Here is a 17,054-nt window from a genome sequence, read left to right as displayed (position 1 = left end):
TTCTCAAGAGTGGGTATGTGGTGGAATGCAGATCCCATCAATATGTGTGGTTTGTACCCTAACTGCTGATAAAATGGACTTGCTTAGAATTCCCTCTGGCATCTGCCTCAGACCAGAATTACATTGGTCAGTAAAATTCCAATAGTTTGCTGCTTTCCCTTGAAAATTACTGGGCCATAGCCAAAACTGGAATGATAAGAGTGAAACATTTCTTTAGGATAATGATTGACTTCCATAAAGATGAGTACTTCAACAATTTTCAATATGTAGTTGCTGGGGCGGGGAGGGTGGGTGGCCACTAATTAGTTTTACCGTTTTCAGCAGATGTTGAATTCAAAATGCCAGCAGCATTTCAACCAGCAGTCATTAGGGCTGTCTTTCATGGCGGAGTGCTGACCAATGAAATCCCTCTCTGTTTAATGAGACCTATCTAGACAGAGTCAATTAAATCAAATCTATACTAACATCTCCAATATATCTGCAGTGTGGGCAGCGCCAACAAAATCAACAGTGAGGGATTTCCAGTATTAATAAAGGGATTCACTGACGCATTAGGAGAGGGGGAAGGGAGAGAGGTTGTTAGGGTAAAACCATACTTTATGGACAGTGTAAAAGCAGTAAAGTGGAAGAGGATGTGAGGGACTGTGAGGAGGAGAGCTAGTGAATATTTAAACATTAAGGGGATTATAGTGAGACCCTTTCTGGTACCCAGAAAAGGAGCCACCCCAACCGTCCCCCTCCCCCATCCCTTCAACCATAAATCCAAATAGAAAACTGGAAAAATGTAAGGACCCAGATTTGAAAACATTTTCACTTTAATACTGAAAAAATATGCCATTATAAAATCCTCGAATAGAATTAGTAAGTTTCACGTGCTTCCTCGGTTCTTTGTTCCTACTTTATAAGTAAGATTTATACCAGCACACAATTGCTACCATAGGATCGCAGCCTAAGCACTAGAATGACATTAATTGGTCATGCTTAACTGCCCCAGAATCTTTTTTCTTAAATAATTACACTGTTACTATAATAGAAATCATGGGTACTTATTTTACATTCAGATGGAAGGCATTATTGGATATGTATAGAAAAATATTCCCCCTCAGAAACTAAAATAAAAACAAACATCACCATCAAAATAAGATAATCCAAAACAACCCTTAAAAACTTTGCTCAACAAAATACATTGTTAACTCATAAAATGGACTGATGACTAGCCATGCAAATGTCTTAAATAAAACCTTTACATTTTTTTTCACAGTAAACATACTCTCTGAACTGCCTACCAATCACAAATAATGGCGAAATGGCACTTTCTGATTATACTGTAATTTGTTTATAGAAAGTTTGATACTATGGAACTTATCAGGTAAGAGGATGGGTGCTGTGACGCCTTCTCCAGTCTCAGTGGGGAGATGGGAATGGGGGGCAGAGTCCCTGGAGCATCGGGATTCCATGCGAGCCATGCAGCACTTCTTTTGTGTTTTGTTCTTGTCAGGAGTCAAAGTTATTTATTTACAATACATTCATGCCTTCGTGCAACTGCCCATCCCTGCATAACCAACAGGGAGCCATCTTCGGGCTATCCACGGGGGAAAAATAGATATCTATCTCTCTATATAGATGTGATATATGTATATATGTATAGAGCCACTGCAGCCAGCCCCACGGGACCTTTGGCCCAGAGCGAGGGCACTGGATTCTTCTGGCAGGCCCCATGCTTTTAGTCAAAAGGCGCAAAGAGTAAAGAGCGAGTTAGCTGCACTCCCAGCTCCACAGCCTGCTCTTTGTTTTCAGAGGGAAGCTTAGGGGCTAGAGCCTCTTAGTCGAGTGAGTTCATAGTTATCTATTTACTTATGTCCGTCGGGGCTTGTGACACGCCAGATCTGGGTCAATGTTCTCCTGCTTCCACGAGATGCTGGCGGCAGAGTGTATATTGCCTCCTGCACTTCTCCCCCTTTAAGGTGTAGACCTTAGTCTGAGAGTGAGTGAGAGCCGCAGTCATACACCCTATGGGACCCGTCTGCATTGTAAGGCCCATTGTGCCAGTAGGAAGAGTCACAGACTGTCTGTAGGGAATTAATTTCGGACGCTGAGGAATTGGCATCCCTTCTCTTGGACCGCTTTCGGTTCCTCAGGATAAACACGAGCATGCCCACCACGGTGAAGGCGGAGGTGACGAACACCAGGAGCAGTCCCGGGACCAACACCGAGATGGACACCCTGCTGGTGTCTAGGTAGGAGTTGGAGTGCGTCCCGGTCTCCGCCAACCCAGTGCTGTTTTTACTGTGCGAAGTTAACGTGGGCGAGATCCTCGCGTACAGCTGGGGGCAGATCTCGTCATTGGAGAGCAGCATGAAATCCTTCCTAAAGAAGTTCACCGGCGTCTCACACTTGAGGTCGCTCATCAGCACCTCGGAGCCCAGACGTTCTGCCCATTGCTTGAAAGGCACAATGGTGCAGGAGCACTCCCAGGGGTTGCCATGCAGATCTATCTGGATGATAGAGGTTAACTGGTCAAGCACCCCTGCCACTGGGAGGTACATGAAGTAATTGTTGTGCAGGCTGAGCTTAGACAGGGAAACCCCAGCAAAAACGTCCACGGGTAGGGACCTCAGCAAGTTGTTGTTAAGAATAAGAATCCTCAGCTTGGGCATGGCATTAAAAGTACCAGGGAGAATGAGCTGAATCGCGTTGTACTCCACGTTCAGATACTCCAGGTTCTGCAGCCCAGCAAATTTCTCCCGGGACAGCGTGTCCAGGTAGTTACTATCCATGTACAGCCACCTGAGGTCCAAAAGGTTCTTGAAAGTGTTGTTCTCTATGTTCGCGATGTTGTTGTTGCCCAGATCCAACAGAATGAGGTTCTTGTAATCCACAAAGTGAGATTTTCGGATGCTGTGGATCTTGTTATCTCGGAGGAAAAGCTCTTGAACATTGGAAAGCTTAGGCTTCAAATCAGCCAAGCTGCTCACGTTCCGATTGTTACAGTTCATCTTTAAGCCTGAACCTGGGATGTGGTCACAGCTGCAGCCCCCGGGGCAGGGCAAGCCTTGGCCTGGGGGTTTGTTTCTGGCGCTCCCAGTTGCTATCGGTGGTGTGGGTTTGATTTTGAGCTGCCAGTTGCCCGGGATCTTTGTACCTCCATTTGGAACAGACCCTGGGGTGGCATGCTCGTCTTGCCCATTTATCTTGAAAGGAGTTGGCAGGGGGCCAGGAGCGAAGGTCTCTTCCTGGGCAGGGGGAGCCGGGAGACTAGAATCCACTCGATTTTTCAAAGGACACAAGTCCTGTTCAGTGGTTTCATTGAGATCTTTACCCTGAAGCCTGGTGGGGGCTTCGCAGACCACTCGGCCGATCAGGGCATTTTTGGGAATGTTTTCTAGCCATTCTTTCAGGGAGAGCAGATCACAGGTGCAGTCCCATGGGTTATCCTCGAGCAAGATCTCAGCAATGCCAGGGATCTGCTCCAAAACCTCCTCATACGGCAATGTTTTCAGCCTATTTCCGCGGAGGTCGAGGTGGGTGATGGGCACATACTGGAATACATTGGCAGGTAGAGTGCTGATGAGATTGTCGTTTAAAATGAGGACTTCCAACTTGTTCAAGTCCTGGAAGGCCCCCGGGTCTATATCCCGTAATAAATTAAAATCAGCCTGGAGGTATTCCAGATCATCCAGCCCCAAAAAAGTCTGCTTTCGAAAAGACTTGATCTTGTTGTTGTTGATATGCAGCCGTTTCACCAGCTGCAGCCCCAGAAAAGCCCCCGGAACGATTTCATGCAAGCCATTGTTTTCCATATGCAAACTAACCGCATTATAAAAGTTAGCGAACTCATTAGGGAAAAGTCGAGTGAGGGAATTGCCATGCAGAAATAAATGGTAAAACTGGGAAGTCGGGGCGGTGAAGCGCTGCAGACTTGTAAAGCCCTTTTTTTCACAGTCTACGTGTAAGTCCCCTTCTATCTCATTGCAAGAACAGATCTTCTCTTTACAAACGTCCCCTGTAACGTTTCCAGCGGCAAAACAAAGAGACGTCTCCAGCAACAGAATCCAAAGCAGCATTTTTAAAGCGAGCAATTCATCCCAGATCTCATCACAAAGTAACAGCAACCATCCTGCTCGCCACAGACACAATTCAAGTTCATTTAGTGCTCCAATGTCCGATCCCAGAGAAAGAGAAAAAAGGGTTTGGGGGGGGTGGGGGTGGATTCCTTCCTCCCTAACCCCCCCGTACTGCAATAGCCCAGACGCCAGTCAATAATTATATCCACAAACTATCCAGGCACATAGTGCAAAGCAAGCAGAAAAGGGTGGGGGGTGGAAAGTAGGGGAAGAGAAAGAGAGAAAGCAAACTACTCCCCCTCAACCCTTTAAAAATAAGTAAAATATATACCTGTAAAATTAAAAGGAAACGCACCCTTACAGAATCATGTTTAGACGTCCTCACTAACCAGGAAGGGAACAATGCTAGCAATTAGAAGCAAGTGCATGTTAGAAACAAGCAGGTTTGCAGCGTAGTACAGGCGCACTGCCTGTGATGGCTGTGCGTCGGACTGACCTTGCCTTTCTGATACAAAGCAGAGCTTTCGGCAGCTTCAGAGGTCCAGGCAGCTGGAGGAGTTCCTGTCTTGATTGTGGGTTGCTCAGAAGTACCCCCGAGGTGCTGTCCAGAGCCCCCGGTGCTGAAATCACGCCCGACCGAAAGACTCACACTGCCCAGCCAATGGCGCTGGAAAATTTCCGCAATCGCTGCGTTTTGTGGATGTCCATCCTGATCCTTTTTATCCCCTTTGGCCGTCTTCAGCCCTCCTTTTTTTTTTTTTTTTCTGTGCTCCGACCGGTGCCTACTCGCTCTTCTTTGCTTGTTCTCCTTCTCTTTCTTCTGCTCTTTCGGAATTACGTGGAGGGGGGAGGACAGAGGGGGAGCGAGTTGTCTGAGGGAGGAAGAGAGCGCGAGAAAGGGGAGGAGGGGGGGAGTTGCTAAGAAGCTCTACTGGTTCCAGCCTGGTGCACTCTGAAAGATCTGACACCCTCTGCTGATCTGCAGTAGCAAAAATCCATCTGGTGAGGGAATGCTGAAAGAAAAAAAAAATCCACGTATAGGGCAAGCGTTAAAAACGTGGGTATTAAAGGCTGTCGATCTACATAGAAGCTTATTTTAAATTGATTATTTAATTCTTTTTGCTTGCTAGAAACTTTACCCTTTCCTTTCCTTAAAGACCTCACAACCCCCGCAAGTTCCAGCGTTCCGAAAGCATGGCTTTTAAAACATTTATTTCCCAATGGCTTGAATAAAATTAGTGTCAGGGTGTCAAGCGTACAGCAATTTGAGGTAATTATATTGCACGCCATTTTCATCGGTGCTTTAAATGCGTTTCTGCCTTCTCTGCAGTACAGCGTTTTATACTGTTTGATGCCTTTGGAACCTCTTATTTTATTTTTGTACATAGAAAGTGGCTATTCGGGATGTATGTGCATATATATATATATATATATATATATATATTACATAATATCACAATTTGGTAGAGATTATTTGTTTCCAGGTATATAATTGAGGCATATACTTTTTCATTTTAAAGTTGTTGTAGAATTCAGTCAATTTGGTCCTAGAGAGTTAGGTTTTTCTGATGGTATTGCTTGAGCGTTATTTAAATCTGCAGAATGAAAGCACAATGCCTGCTTATGGTCTTTGATTTCAGACCACAAATCTTTCAGTGACATTCAGAAAATGAGGGAAGGGGATGAGGAAAATTACCAGACTACGAAGGCTCTTAAAAACCCTTTGGTATGCGGGCACTCAGCCACCACACATGCATGCTGTCACACATGCACACACACACACACACACACACACACACACACCTTACAAAGTTTCTATACCAGATGTGAGGAATTTAATATACATACAAGTAAGTAACAAGTTGTGTCCTGACAGGAGAGAGAAGTACTGCTCTGTAGTCAGGGTAGTTGTACCTCCTTCTCAGCTCACCCTGGGTCAATGAGGCTAAGGAGAACAATGCTTACAGTTTGTACAGTTTCCCCAGGCAGAGAATAAGCACTTTATGCAGATCTAGAACTCAAAAAACAAAAACAAAAACAAAAACAAAACAAAACGACAAACAAACAAAAAAATACAGTGTCTTTAAGAACTAAAATTGAGATTTTGCTTTTTCTTGGAAGTCAGTGAAACTAACTTTTAACAAAGGTGGCATACTTTTCATATACAAAATAGCAAGAATATTATGCATGTTTTTAGGTTTTTGAATTTATAGAACTTTAAAAAAATAAGCAGATAAATTCTTTGATTCTCCCTGCCTCCTCCTTCCAGTAAGAGGACACAGGGTTTCTCTGTGTAGCTCTGGCAGCCCTGGAACTCTCACTGTAGAACTCTAGGTTAGCCTAGAGCTCAGAGATCCACCACCTCTCTCTGTTTCTGCCTCCTCAGTGTTAGGATCAAACATTAAAGGTGTAGGCCACTGTCCTTTCTGTAGCTAAGCAGTGATGACTTACTTAGCAATACTTTTCCTTTCAATTATGTCTTTGCAAGCTTATCAACTGTACAGGCATGGTAATAATTTGCATAAAATCCAATGCGCATGCAAAATTGTATTTCGGGAAGACTGAGGAATGAAAATTTGTAAGCAAAACTGGTATTGGGGATGTTTTCAAGGTTAGAGAAAGTATAGATGTGCTTGAAGGATTTATTTATTTATTTATTTATTTATTTATTTATTTGCTTATTCATTCTTTTACTTATTTACGAATCTCAGAGCTGATTAGGTAAGTGGGAAGAAATCCATGCATCATATATATGAAAATTGTTGTGCTCTTAGTAAAATTTGGTTGGAGGAAGGATAAAGATGAGCATTTAACTCTTACATGCGCCAGTATGTGTATGTGTGCAAAGGGGGTATATTTTTGCAGCTTCTCATTTCTCCTTTTAAGTTAACTGACTCCTATGTGCAGGCAGAGGAAACAGTCTCCTCCCAGACAATTTCAGTAAGGGAAAACTATGCAACTGAGAACTCTAGACTAGAGAGAATAAGTGGAGCAAAACCATTTCTGTTTCAACATAAACTACTGAACCTAGAGCTAAATTATCTTCCTCCCTGAAGCCATGATCAAGTCCTAAGGTACCTTAGATGCAGTTTGATGTTGACAGGAATGAACAAGCCACTGAAGAAAAAAAATCACAGCAAACCAAAATCCCAAAGCCCCAAACACACTGGCTGATGAGAAGGAGAAACAGTGTTCCTTGCAGTCACATGGAAACCACACCCTCGTCGTGGGGTAAGTTTTAATTTTTACATGCCAACAAATTCTTTATGGGAAGAAACCCAAAGAACAAATTGAATTTCATTAAAATAAACATAATTTAGTTAATTTACCATTATTGATAATTACACTAAGATTTCAGCTTTCCCATTGACTACTCTCCCTTGACTTTTTGATTGTTCCTCCTCATACTAGAGTCATATTAGACAGATAGCTATCAGAATTTCTGACTTAGATATATTATGAGATACCATCTTCAAATAGTTTATTACCTTATACTCCAAAAAGACAGTGTGGCAATGACCAGTGTGACATATGAAAATTAAATTTAATAAGAATAGCATGAAGATTATACTACCTATAAGAGATATTCAGAATAAAATGAAGGATAGAAAAACAAAAGTGTTTTTGTTAAAATTAAACTATATACAAAGTTCTTAACTTTTGATAAGAGATATTAATTAATTTAGTTAGTTTTTCAAGACAAGGTTTTTCTGTATAGCCCTGGTGATTCTGAAACTGGTTCTGTAGACAAAATTTCCCTTGAACTCAGAAATCTTCCTGACTCTTCCTCCTAAGAGATGAATTAAAGGCATGTTATCATCATGCCCAGAATAAATATATTTTAAAAGAAGAAGAAAAGTAATGGAAAATCTCCTTATATCTCAAAATGCTGACTATTCATGTATAACAATGAGCTTACTTTTATTCTTTTTTTTTTTTTTCATTTTTCTCTTTCCATAGTGTATTAAAAGACTTTGTGTAGAACAAGCAGGACACAAGCTAGTGTTCCTTCTGCTTCAGGCAATCAAAAGCTGGGGTTATCCAGTCCCTACCTGCTCAGCTCACAATAAATTTCTTGATGGGTATTAAAAGCATACAAGTGAAATTTTTATGTGTCATCAAACAGTCCAAATGCCTTTGGGATTTATTTATTTACTTGTTATCTTTATGTTTATTTCCTTTTAAAAAACAATTTCATACAACTTATTGTGCTTATTGTGGTGATAATCTGTTTGTGCTATAACAAATAAAGCTTGCCTGTAGATCAGAGTGTGGAACGAGTCACTATTTAGCCATAGAGGCCAGACAGTGGTGGCACACACCTTTAATCACAGCTCTTGGGGGGCAGAGGCAGATGGATTTCTGTGAGTTCAAGGCCACCCTGGGCTACACTAGAGTGATCAGTTTAAAAGAAAAATAGACCCAGGCTGTGGTGGCTCACACCTTTAATTCTAGTACTTGGGAGTAACAAGCCTTTAAGCACAGTACTAGATAGGTGGAGAGAGGAGAAGATAGGCCTGGGCAGAGAGAGGAATGTAAGGAAAAAGGAAGCAGGAGCTCAAGGCGTTCAGTCTGAGGATTCCCAGAGACAGGATTGCCCATTCAGTCTGAAGATTCATAGGAACAGGGCTGTTCCTTTGGTCTGAGAATTCAGTAGTGGTAAGAACAAGTGGCTGGCTGTTCTCTGATAGCTGACTTCATGATTTCTAATTGTTCTTAATAATGAAAATATGGAAAAATAAATGGTAATGTGGATATTATTTTTCCTTTTTTTTCTGACTCTCCCTTTTCCTGCAGGTCTTCTGATGGCTACTTCACTGAAGGAAATGGCTTACCTCCTCCTGAAATCAGTAGCAGCCATTAGCTCCCCAGATAAAATACAGCTTTATGAACACCTCTGTATGTAAGGAAATGTTTAAGGGTCCAATTTGTGGAGCTATCCAGTGCTGCTATGTATTCATGATTCTTATTACCATGCCATATTTGATGACAGTGTCTTATGGCATTTCTTCCACATCCACCCTGGTTACATTTCCTTTATCATTTTTGGGAGATTTTATTTTATATGCATGACTCTTTTCCCTGTGTGTACGAGCATGCACTATGTGCACACAATGGGAAAGGAGTTTCACAGAGAACACTGGGTCCCCTGGAACTAGAATTTCAGATACTTTTTAGAAGCCATGTGGATTCCGTGACTTAAAGTAAGGTCCTCTGGCAGATAAGTTAGTACTCTGAGTCATATCTACCCCATTTTTACATTCTTCATGTGCCTTCTGGGATTTTCACTGAGACGTATGGTATAATGGGCATATGATAAAAATGTCTCATTTAAGGCTGAATACCAGAGTAACATTTATTTTCAGCACTCATAAGGATCTCTGAATTAACCATCAATTTCTAGAAGAGAAAAAACAAAAACAAACAAACAAATGTTTCTCTGTCCTAGACTGAGACTACACTGGTCTGTGTATATAAATACGTTTAGAAAGTCATTTGACAACTTGTACACTTAGTAAAAGAATGGCCCTGTATTTCCTCCCATGGTCCATGTCTTTCTTGTGCAGTCACTGGATCAGGTTTATAGTACCAGGTATGTATTTCCTTCTACTTACATGGCTGTTAATCTAATCACAAAATGGCTATCTTCAAAACAGTCTAGTGCCTACTGCACCAGTGGGAAATTCTTGTGTGTTTGGTCAATCACGTAGCATGCGTAGTCTACAAATGGATAAGACAGGTATTAAGTTCTTTCCAAATTGCCTGCATAGAATCTAGCCAGGAGGGCTCACAAGACCTTGTAGTCAGTAATTTACTTCTTTATTACTGAGGTTATTCGATGCAATTTAAAATTATTTTAATAGTCATTAGTAGTGGAGTCCCCTTATAATCTTAGCACGCCAAAAGTTGAAGCAGGAGGACTAAATAAAAAAAAAATTCATCTCCAACAACAAAAGACTAAATCACAGGAGAGAGGACTACACTGCTTTTATTCTAAGAAAAGATTCAGTGTCTCCTGTCTCCTCTAGATGCTTCATAGCTAGATTTTGAATGTGTGTTACAGTATTATCATATCCTGTTGGGTGGGAATTAAACACTGAGTGTAGCAACCACTTTGGTTCTGAGTTTAACCTGTTATTTTTTCTCTATTTCACAAATTAGAACATTTTCATCAATTCTTATGATAACAATTGTAAGTCAGGAGATACAGAAATAATTAAATGTGCTTATACTCTAAAGTGTTTAGTGTATAGGATTTGTCCACATTTTGTAGTTCATTTTAATTTGGGTGATAGCTATTGATAATGTTACATAACTTTAGAAGACAAAGTTAATAAACTAAATTTGAAATGCTTAGGAAGAATAGATGGTATGTGCAAACATCTTTGCTACAAACTGAAGATGTGAGTTCAAAGTTCAATCCCTGGGTGGAGAAGAATGAACTAACTTGTACAAGTGTAAGCTGTCCCCTGATCCTACATACAAGGTACTCACATGAATACACACTCATATATACACACTCACATACACACACATGCATATACACTCAACACACCACACATATACATAACACATGCATGCACACTCACATGCACACATATACACACATGCATACACACTCACATATGCATACACACACTAAGAAAAATACAACATGTATGAATAACAACAAACAACAAAAAAAACAAAAATAAGAATAAATAAAAAAACACTGAATCTGAAAAGAAAATTGAAGTAAGCAGAGATTTCTGGTTGTAAAGTACACATAAACATTATAACATATCATTTGCATATTTATCTGTAAAAGAATCAGTATTGATGAACTTTCTCTATTATAGTAACTTAGAAGCTGACTTCCTTTGAAGAACATAAACTACTTGATCTAAATAATTTCATGGGGTTTGATATATAATTCATTCTAAAATTATACTCTCATAACTAAAGCTACAAAGCACTTTTCATTACTTTCTTATTACAGAATGTTAGAAGTAAAATTGTTAGTTAATGGGTAAGAATTAATAGATTTGGCAAAATTTGATGAATTGTTTTATTCATGTTTTTAAACACTTTTTACTTCATTAGAAGTACTTGATATTATTTTTGCTATTTCACTAAGCATCTGAGAATACTATTTATTATCACTTAAACTATTTTCTATTCAGTTCACTGTGTTTAGTCTGAGTCTAGTTCTAATATATAAGCTTAAATATAACCCCAGAGGCACAGACAATAGGAGCAATAATAAATAAATGGAACCTCCTGAAACTAAGAAGCTTCTGTGAAACAAAGAACACAATCAATAAGACAAAAGGGCAGCCTACTGAATGGGAAAATACCTTCACCAACCCCACATCAGATAAAGGACTGCTCTCCAAAATATATAAAGAACTCAAGAAATTAGACATTAAAATTCTAAATAACCCAGTTAAAAATGGTAGACAGAACTAAACAGAGAAATCTCAACAGAAGAATTTCAAATGGCCAAAAGATATTTAAGGACATATTCAGTTTCCTTAGCTATCAGGGAAATGCAAATCAAAACAACTCTGAGATACCACATGTCAGAATGGCTAAGATCAAAACCACTAATGATAGTTCATGCTGGAGATGATGTGGAGGAATGGGAAACACTCACTCATTGCTGGTGGGAATGCAAATTTCTGCAACAAGCGTACTACTTTCAGCCGTCCTTGGCTGCGGTGTGCTTTCAGTAAATTCAGAATATAGAATCATATTTTGTACCACACACCAAATCTAGTTCTTTGGCCTTTCATGAAATTCTGTACACTTCCTAGACTCCTTTCCAAAAATGCCTGTTCTGCTTGATTAAGATAGAACTAACATAAGAATAGAATGGTCTGTTCCTAACTTCTCACTAAACTCCTTCCCTGGGTTGACTTCCTAGTGGTAAATGCACGTAATGCACAATTTTAAGTACCATAATCTGATATAAATACTACAATGTAGTAGTTACATTATATATTAAATAATCAAGCAATGATATCTCAGGTCTATGTTACAAGAATAATTATACACAAATAATGTACTAGGCAGAATAATCAAGGCACATTTTAAACAGGATAGAAGCACTGGATTTTCTTTTCACAGACTCAGATAATTTCTAATTCTATAACATTCTGGGACATCCTTGGATATGGATGCCTAACACATCTTTATACAGGATATAGGTGAGACTTGGATATCAGTAACTGTTAAGAACCATGCTTACTTTTGGGTTATTGAGCTACATATATATAACATTCAATAGGATTTTTTATAAAAATAAAGGAAATTGATCGCTGCATAAAGAAAAATCATGAGATGGTGAAGAAAAGATCTTAAGTTATGAAGAAAAGGTGGTACAAAACACAAAGATCAATGAAATGCTATGAGCTAAAACATAAATGTGGTACCAAGAGAGGAAGGAGACTAGCAAGTGAAGACCTGAGGAAGCATCAGCCAGGGGTCAAGCCTGAAAATTGACAAAGATAAACAGGAACGGGTCCTGTAGCCCTATGGGCGTGTAATCCAAAAATTGAATTTACCGAGTCGGAGCTCATGTTAGCCTCGTGGAAAGCATACGAGAAGGGTGTTTTCCAACACATAACTGGGAAAAATAGACCCCCAGTGGAGACCTCTATATATTAGAAATAATCCTAAAACGAGCCTCTCTGCCAAAGCTAATAATTCCAATCAGACCAAATTAGACCTAATAAAAGATGCCCACGTTTAGTGCAGTACTCCCAGGTAGCCGAAAAAGCATGGCAAGAAAGAGAGAGGGGGGAGACTACATAAAACCCAAAAACCGTGTGTTCCTTTTCTGGACTGCAGCCTAAATAGCCTGTGGGAGTAGTCCTGACCCTCCCTAGGGAGGGTTCAGCGCGTGGCAGGCTTTCCTGTAGGTGGAATCCGGACTAAGGCAACTCACAGGGGGAGGGGGCTTGAAATGGAGCTTTCTGTTCCATTCCTGCTCTTAGAATGGGTGCCAAGGGCTAGGGTGACACTTTCATCCAAACAAGTATAAATACAATTCCTTATATTTTTTTTGCCATGAAGGTAATTTATCTATGAAATATTCTTCAAAATTCTTAAATGGTTATTAAATATATTCATGCTAAATGTAAAGAAAATAAAGAGTCAGGCAGTAGTGACACATGCCTTTAATCTCAGCACTCAGGAGGTAGAGACAGGTGGATCTCTGTGAGTTCAATACAAGACTGTATTTTTTCCTTCCCTTTCAAACATCCTGTGTCTTTTTTTTATTAATTAATTAATTTAATTATTAAACATTTCTGCCTCTTCCCCGCCACCACCTCCCATTCCCTCCCCCTCCCCCAATCAAGTCTTCCTCCCTCCTCAGCCCAAAGAGCAAGCAGGTTTCTCTGCCCTGTGGGAGGTCCAAGGACCACCCACCTCCATCCAAAGGAGGAGCAGAAGGAGAGTGAACACGAGCAAGGAACTCAGGACCGCGAGGGGTGCACCCACACACTGAGACAATGGAGATGTTCGATCAGGAACTCACCAAGGCCAGCTGGCCGGGGTCTGAAAAAGCATGGGACAAAACCGGTCTCGCTGAACATAACGGTCAATGAGGACTACTGAGAACTGAAGAACATCCTGTGTCTTAACAAACTTTCTTCCAAAATGGATCTTTTATTTTACAGAAAGTCACTACACAGCATACAAGTGGTACTGACTAGACTCAGATCTGAGAAGTAAGGAGGGAAAAGGGATGAAAAAGCAGAAAGTGGACAAAAGAATAAACAGTCAGAACGGATCAGGAGGTAAATTTAATCAAAACATATTATATATATATATAACATTTTATATGCATGTATAAAATTCTTAAACAAAAATATAAAGGTTGTGGTATTAATAATTGACTTCCTATTATTTCAATCTAATTGAACTTATGTTAATGTGTTTAAATTTGATAATTCTCACTAATTTGTTTTGTCTATGAGCATGAAATCTGACTAAAGGTACTCTTAGTGGTAACTGGCTTCTACACACTGTCAAGGATGTCATTTTGATTTTTAAAATTAAGTGTACATCAGAAATGAAAGCAGACACACAGTCAATAATTATTCACACGTCAACTATACCATTTAATTGAGGAAATATGTTATTTTAATATATGCTATAGAAATCCCCAAACTGTAAGATGATGAAGCAAAGGAAATCCCTCAGTGCTTAAAAAGTTCTGTTGAACTATGTGTCACACATTAGTATCTACAGGATCATGAGGCACTGAGAAAAATGGGAAATATTCCCTTAACAGACTTTATGCCTGTCAAAGTCATTTACAACCACTTGCAGACTTTGGTACATGTACTTCGTTTGTGTGCTTATGCTGTCCCCAGTAATAAAAGGTTGTTGAACCAGATGCATGATGCAGGCACTATTATATCATGATGAGCACATGACCTGGTTGTATAATAAACTTTCTTTTCCCCAAAAGAAAACAGCTTTGCTTGGTGGTTGACTCAGTTTCCCAGAAATTCACACTAATATTTAATACTCTTATAATCATTTGATTTTTCTTAAACTTCTATTAATTGCAAAATATTTGTTACATTTTCTGAAACTGAAAATAAACATATTACTATAAATTAAAAGATATATTTTCTATCTTTCTTACTCTTGTTTATTTATTTTTCTTATATCTAAAATAAATATACATATTAATATTTTCAAAAATGTAATTATTGTATTAAAAATGTTATGAATAAACTTTAAAAATAGAATAATTTTGTGGAACTATTAATAATACTATATTTGCAGGTTTTTCATCAGCCAAATTTTGTCTTTTTTTAGCAACTGGTTGCTTCTACTTAAAGTAATTATATGTCTTCAAAATGTAAATGAATAAGTTTATAATTTTCTAGTGACATTTTTTACACAAGTTATCAGCTCTGACCACAGAATCCCATTTAGACATTTTTTCTAACCCATCACACACGAAAACTTTGTTTGAAAGATGCACTCCTCATCTGTGTATGTGCGTGACACTTTGAAAGGAACATATCATTATATTGCCTAATATTCTGCAAATTCTAAACCAGTAGCTGCTGCTGTGACTGATATTTCCTTCTCTGAGATTACATGGTTTATTCATAAGAATATACTGTAGATTATTCACATATTCATAACTCATGCTATTCCTTGTGTCCTACCTTAATGAAATAGTCACTACTTTCACATGAAACATGTCTCTTGCATTTGGTGAAGTCATCACTGCTGTCATAGGAAATATGTCTCTAGCATTAGTAGATAGCTGATGACATTTTGTCTCAGAGGTGGTCTTGAAAATCAGAATCAAATGTCAAGTCACAATGGGATGTCTCAAAGAAATCAACCAACTTCAGCATCTCGCTTCTACAAATTATACTTCAGTTTTCAGGGCTGAAGCATTTGCAAATCTGTCAATCAATATCTATTGACATTACTATCTTAATACTATGCTGAAAGAAACATCTTTTATTAAGAAACAGAAAAGATAGAATTTGACTTATTTTAAGTAAAATCAAAAATAAAAATAAACCCACCTGTGAAAAAGTCTTTGCTCTACTGCCCTCTCAGATGAGCAACTGTTTAAAATGTTGCTTGATAAATGTCTCCTTAATAAGACATTAGTAATTTAATGACAACAGAAAATGGTCACTGAGATTGACTGCTGAAAATGGAGTCTTCTGTGAAGAACACATTTTATATGTCAAACCCACTGATGAATATCCTCAGCCTAGTGTGTTACAATTTCTTACTGACATTTTCTCGAAGACTATAAAACATATTTATGAGTATGTGTATATATGTCTGTGATTGTGAACATGTGTTCAGTTGATCGCAGAGATCAGAGTACCACATTTGATAACTGAACTTGAACCCTCTGGATGCATAGTAAGCTCTCTTAAGGGCAGAGCCATTTATCCAGACCCTAATGATATATATATATATATATATATATATATATATATATATATATATGAATATTATGATTTGAATAAGTCACTTACATTTTTATTTACACATATATTAAAGATTTTTTAGGTGTATATTTAGAGTCAGATCAAAGAAAATAAGACTCATAAGATAGAACTGAATTAGTAAAGGCAAATAGAAATTTAAAAAGATATTTGTTTCTTTTCAGAAAAATCAGAAAGATTTTATAAAATAAATCTAGAGTAAATCATTAATTTCATATAAAAAATAAAGATGAGGAAAGCTCTCTGGTGAATCACAGTGTAGTGAATAATATATAACATGTAGGTGATTTTCTATCAGTTCACAATCTGTGTTTTTAAAGCTAATTTGATTGTACAACAAAATTTAATTAAGAACAAAATGTTTAGTTTTTGTGTCCAAGAAATGTGAGTATATAAAATAGGACTTGAAGCTAATCTTGTTCTTTGAACACTGAGTCTTTACAGAAAAATAATGTTTTTTTCAATTTAAAAATTTTGAACACTATTTTTAATAAAGAGTCAAAATTGCATATAAAATTTTATACACATAACTTATATAAGACTTAACTGTAATTACACCAATCCTCTAATATACATTTTCTAAGTGTATTTTAGATTTATATAAATGGTTTATATTCCAAACTTTTAATACTGATTGATTTCTATTAAGCTATGTAATATATGTGTAGAAGTTTGAATACGAATGGTCCCGTCATAGGTTTAAGTATTTGAATATTAGTTTCTCAGTTGGTGGTACAGTTTGGGAGGCTTAGGAGGTACAACCATGCTAGAGACAATGTGTCACTGGCCAGGCTTGGGCAGCTTGGAGATGATATAGTTTATCATACTTCCAATTCCTTTTCTCTACCTCCTTGTTATGTAGAAGATGTAAACTCTCAGTTTCTTGTTCCTGCAGTCATACCAGAAACTTGATGCCAGGTTTCCCAACCAAAATGGACTCTGTAGAACCATAAGCCCCAATAAAGTGTCTGAAGGTTGCCTTAGTCATCTTGTTTTATAAGGG

The 17,054-nt window shown here is 38.4% G+C and overlaps 1 protein-coding gene and 1 pseudogene across 1 annotated transcript; both read right to left on the bottom strand.

The window, feature by feature from the left end:
* Nucleotides 1-700: 700 nt before the first annotated feature.
* On the bottom strand, nucleotides 701-4,963 carry Slitrk1 (SLIT and NTRK like family member 1). Its single transcript, XM_057786266.1, has 2 exons — nucleotides 4,561-4,963; nucleotides 701-4,117 (listed from the first exon to the last, which is right to left on the bottom strand). The coding sequence occupies exon 2, from the start codon at nucleotides 4,062-4,064 to the stop codon at nucleotides 1,974-1,976; it is 2,091 nt and encodes a 696-aa protein (XP_057642249.1). The 5' UTR covers nucleotides 4,065-4,117; nucleotides 4,561-4,963; the 3' UTR covers nucleotides 701-1,973.
* LOC130885203 (cytoplasmic protein NCK1-like) overlaps nucleotides 4,847-17,054 on the bottom strand; it is a 33,816-nt pseudogene continuing 21,608 nt past the window's right edge.

Source organism: Chionomys nivalis, chromosome 12 (assembly GCF_950005125.1).
Source record: "Chionomys nivalis chromosome 12, mChiNiv1.1, whole genome shotgun sequence".
Taxonomy (NCBI): domain Eukaryota; kingdom Metazoa; phylum Chordata; class Mammalia; order Rodentia; family Cricetidae; genus Chionomys; species Chionomys nivalis.
This window is presented reverse-complemented; position numbering and strand designations above follow the sequence as displayed.

What these genes read in the sequence shown, in the direction of transcription:
- Slitrk1 (XM_057786266.1), bottom strand. Translation starts at nt 4,064, where the DNA reads ATGCTGCTTTGGATTCTGTTGCTGGAGACGTCTCTTTGTTTTGCCGCT.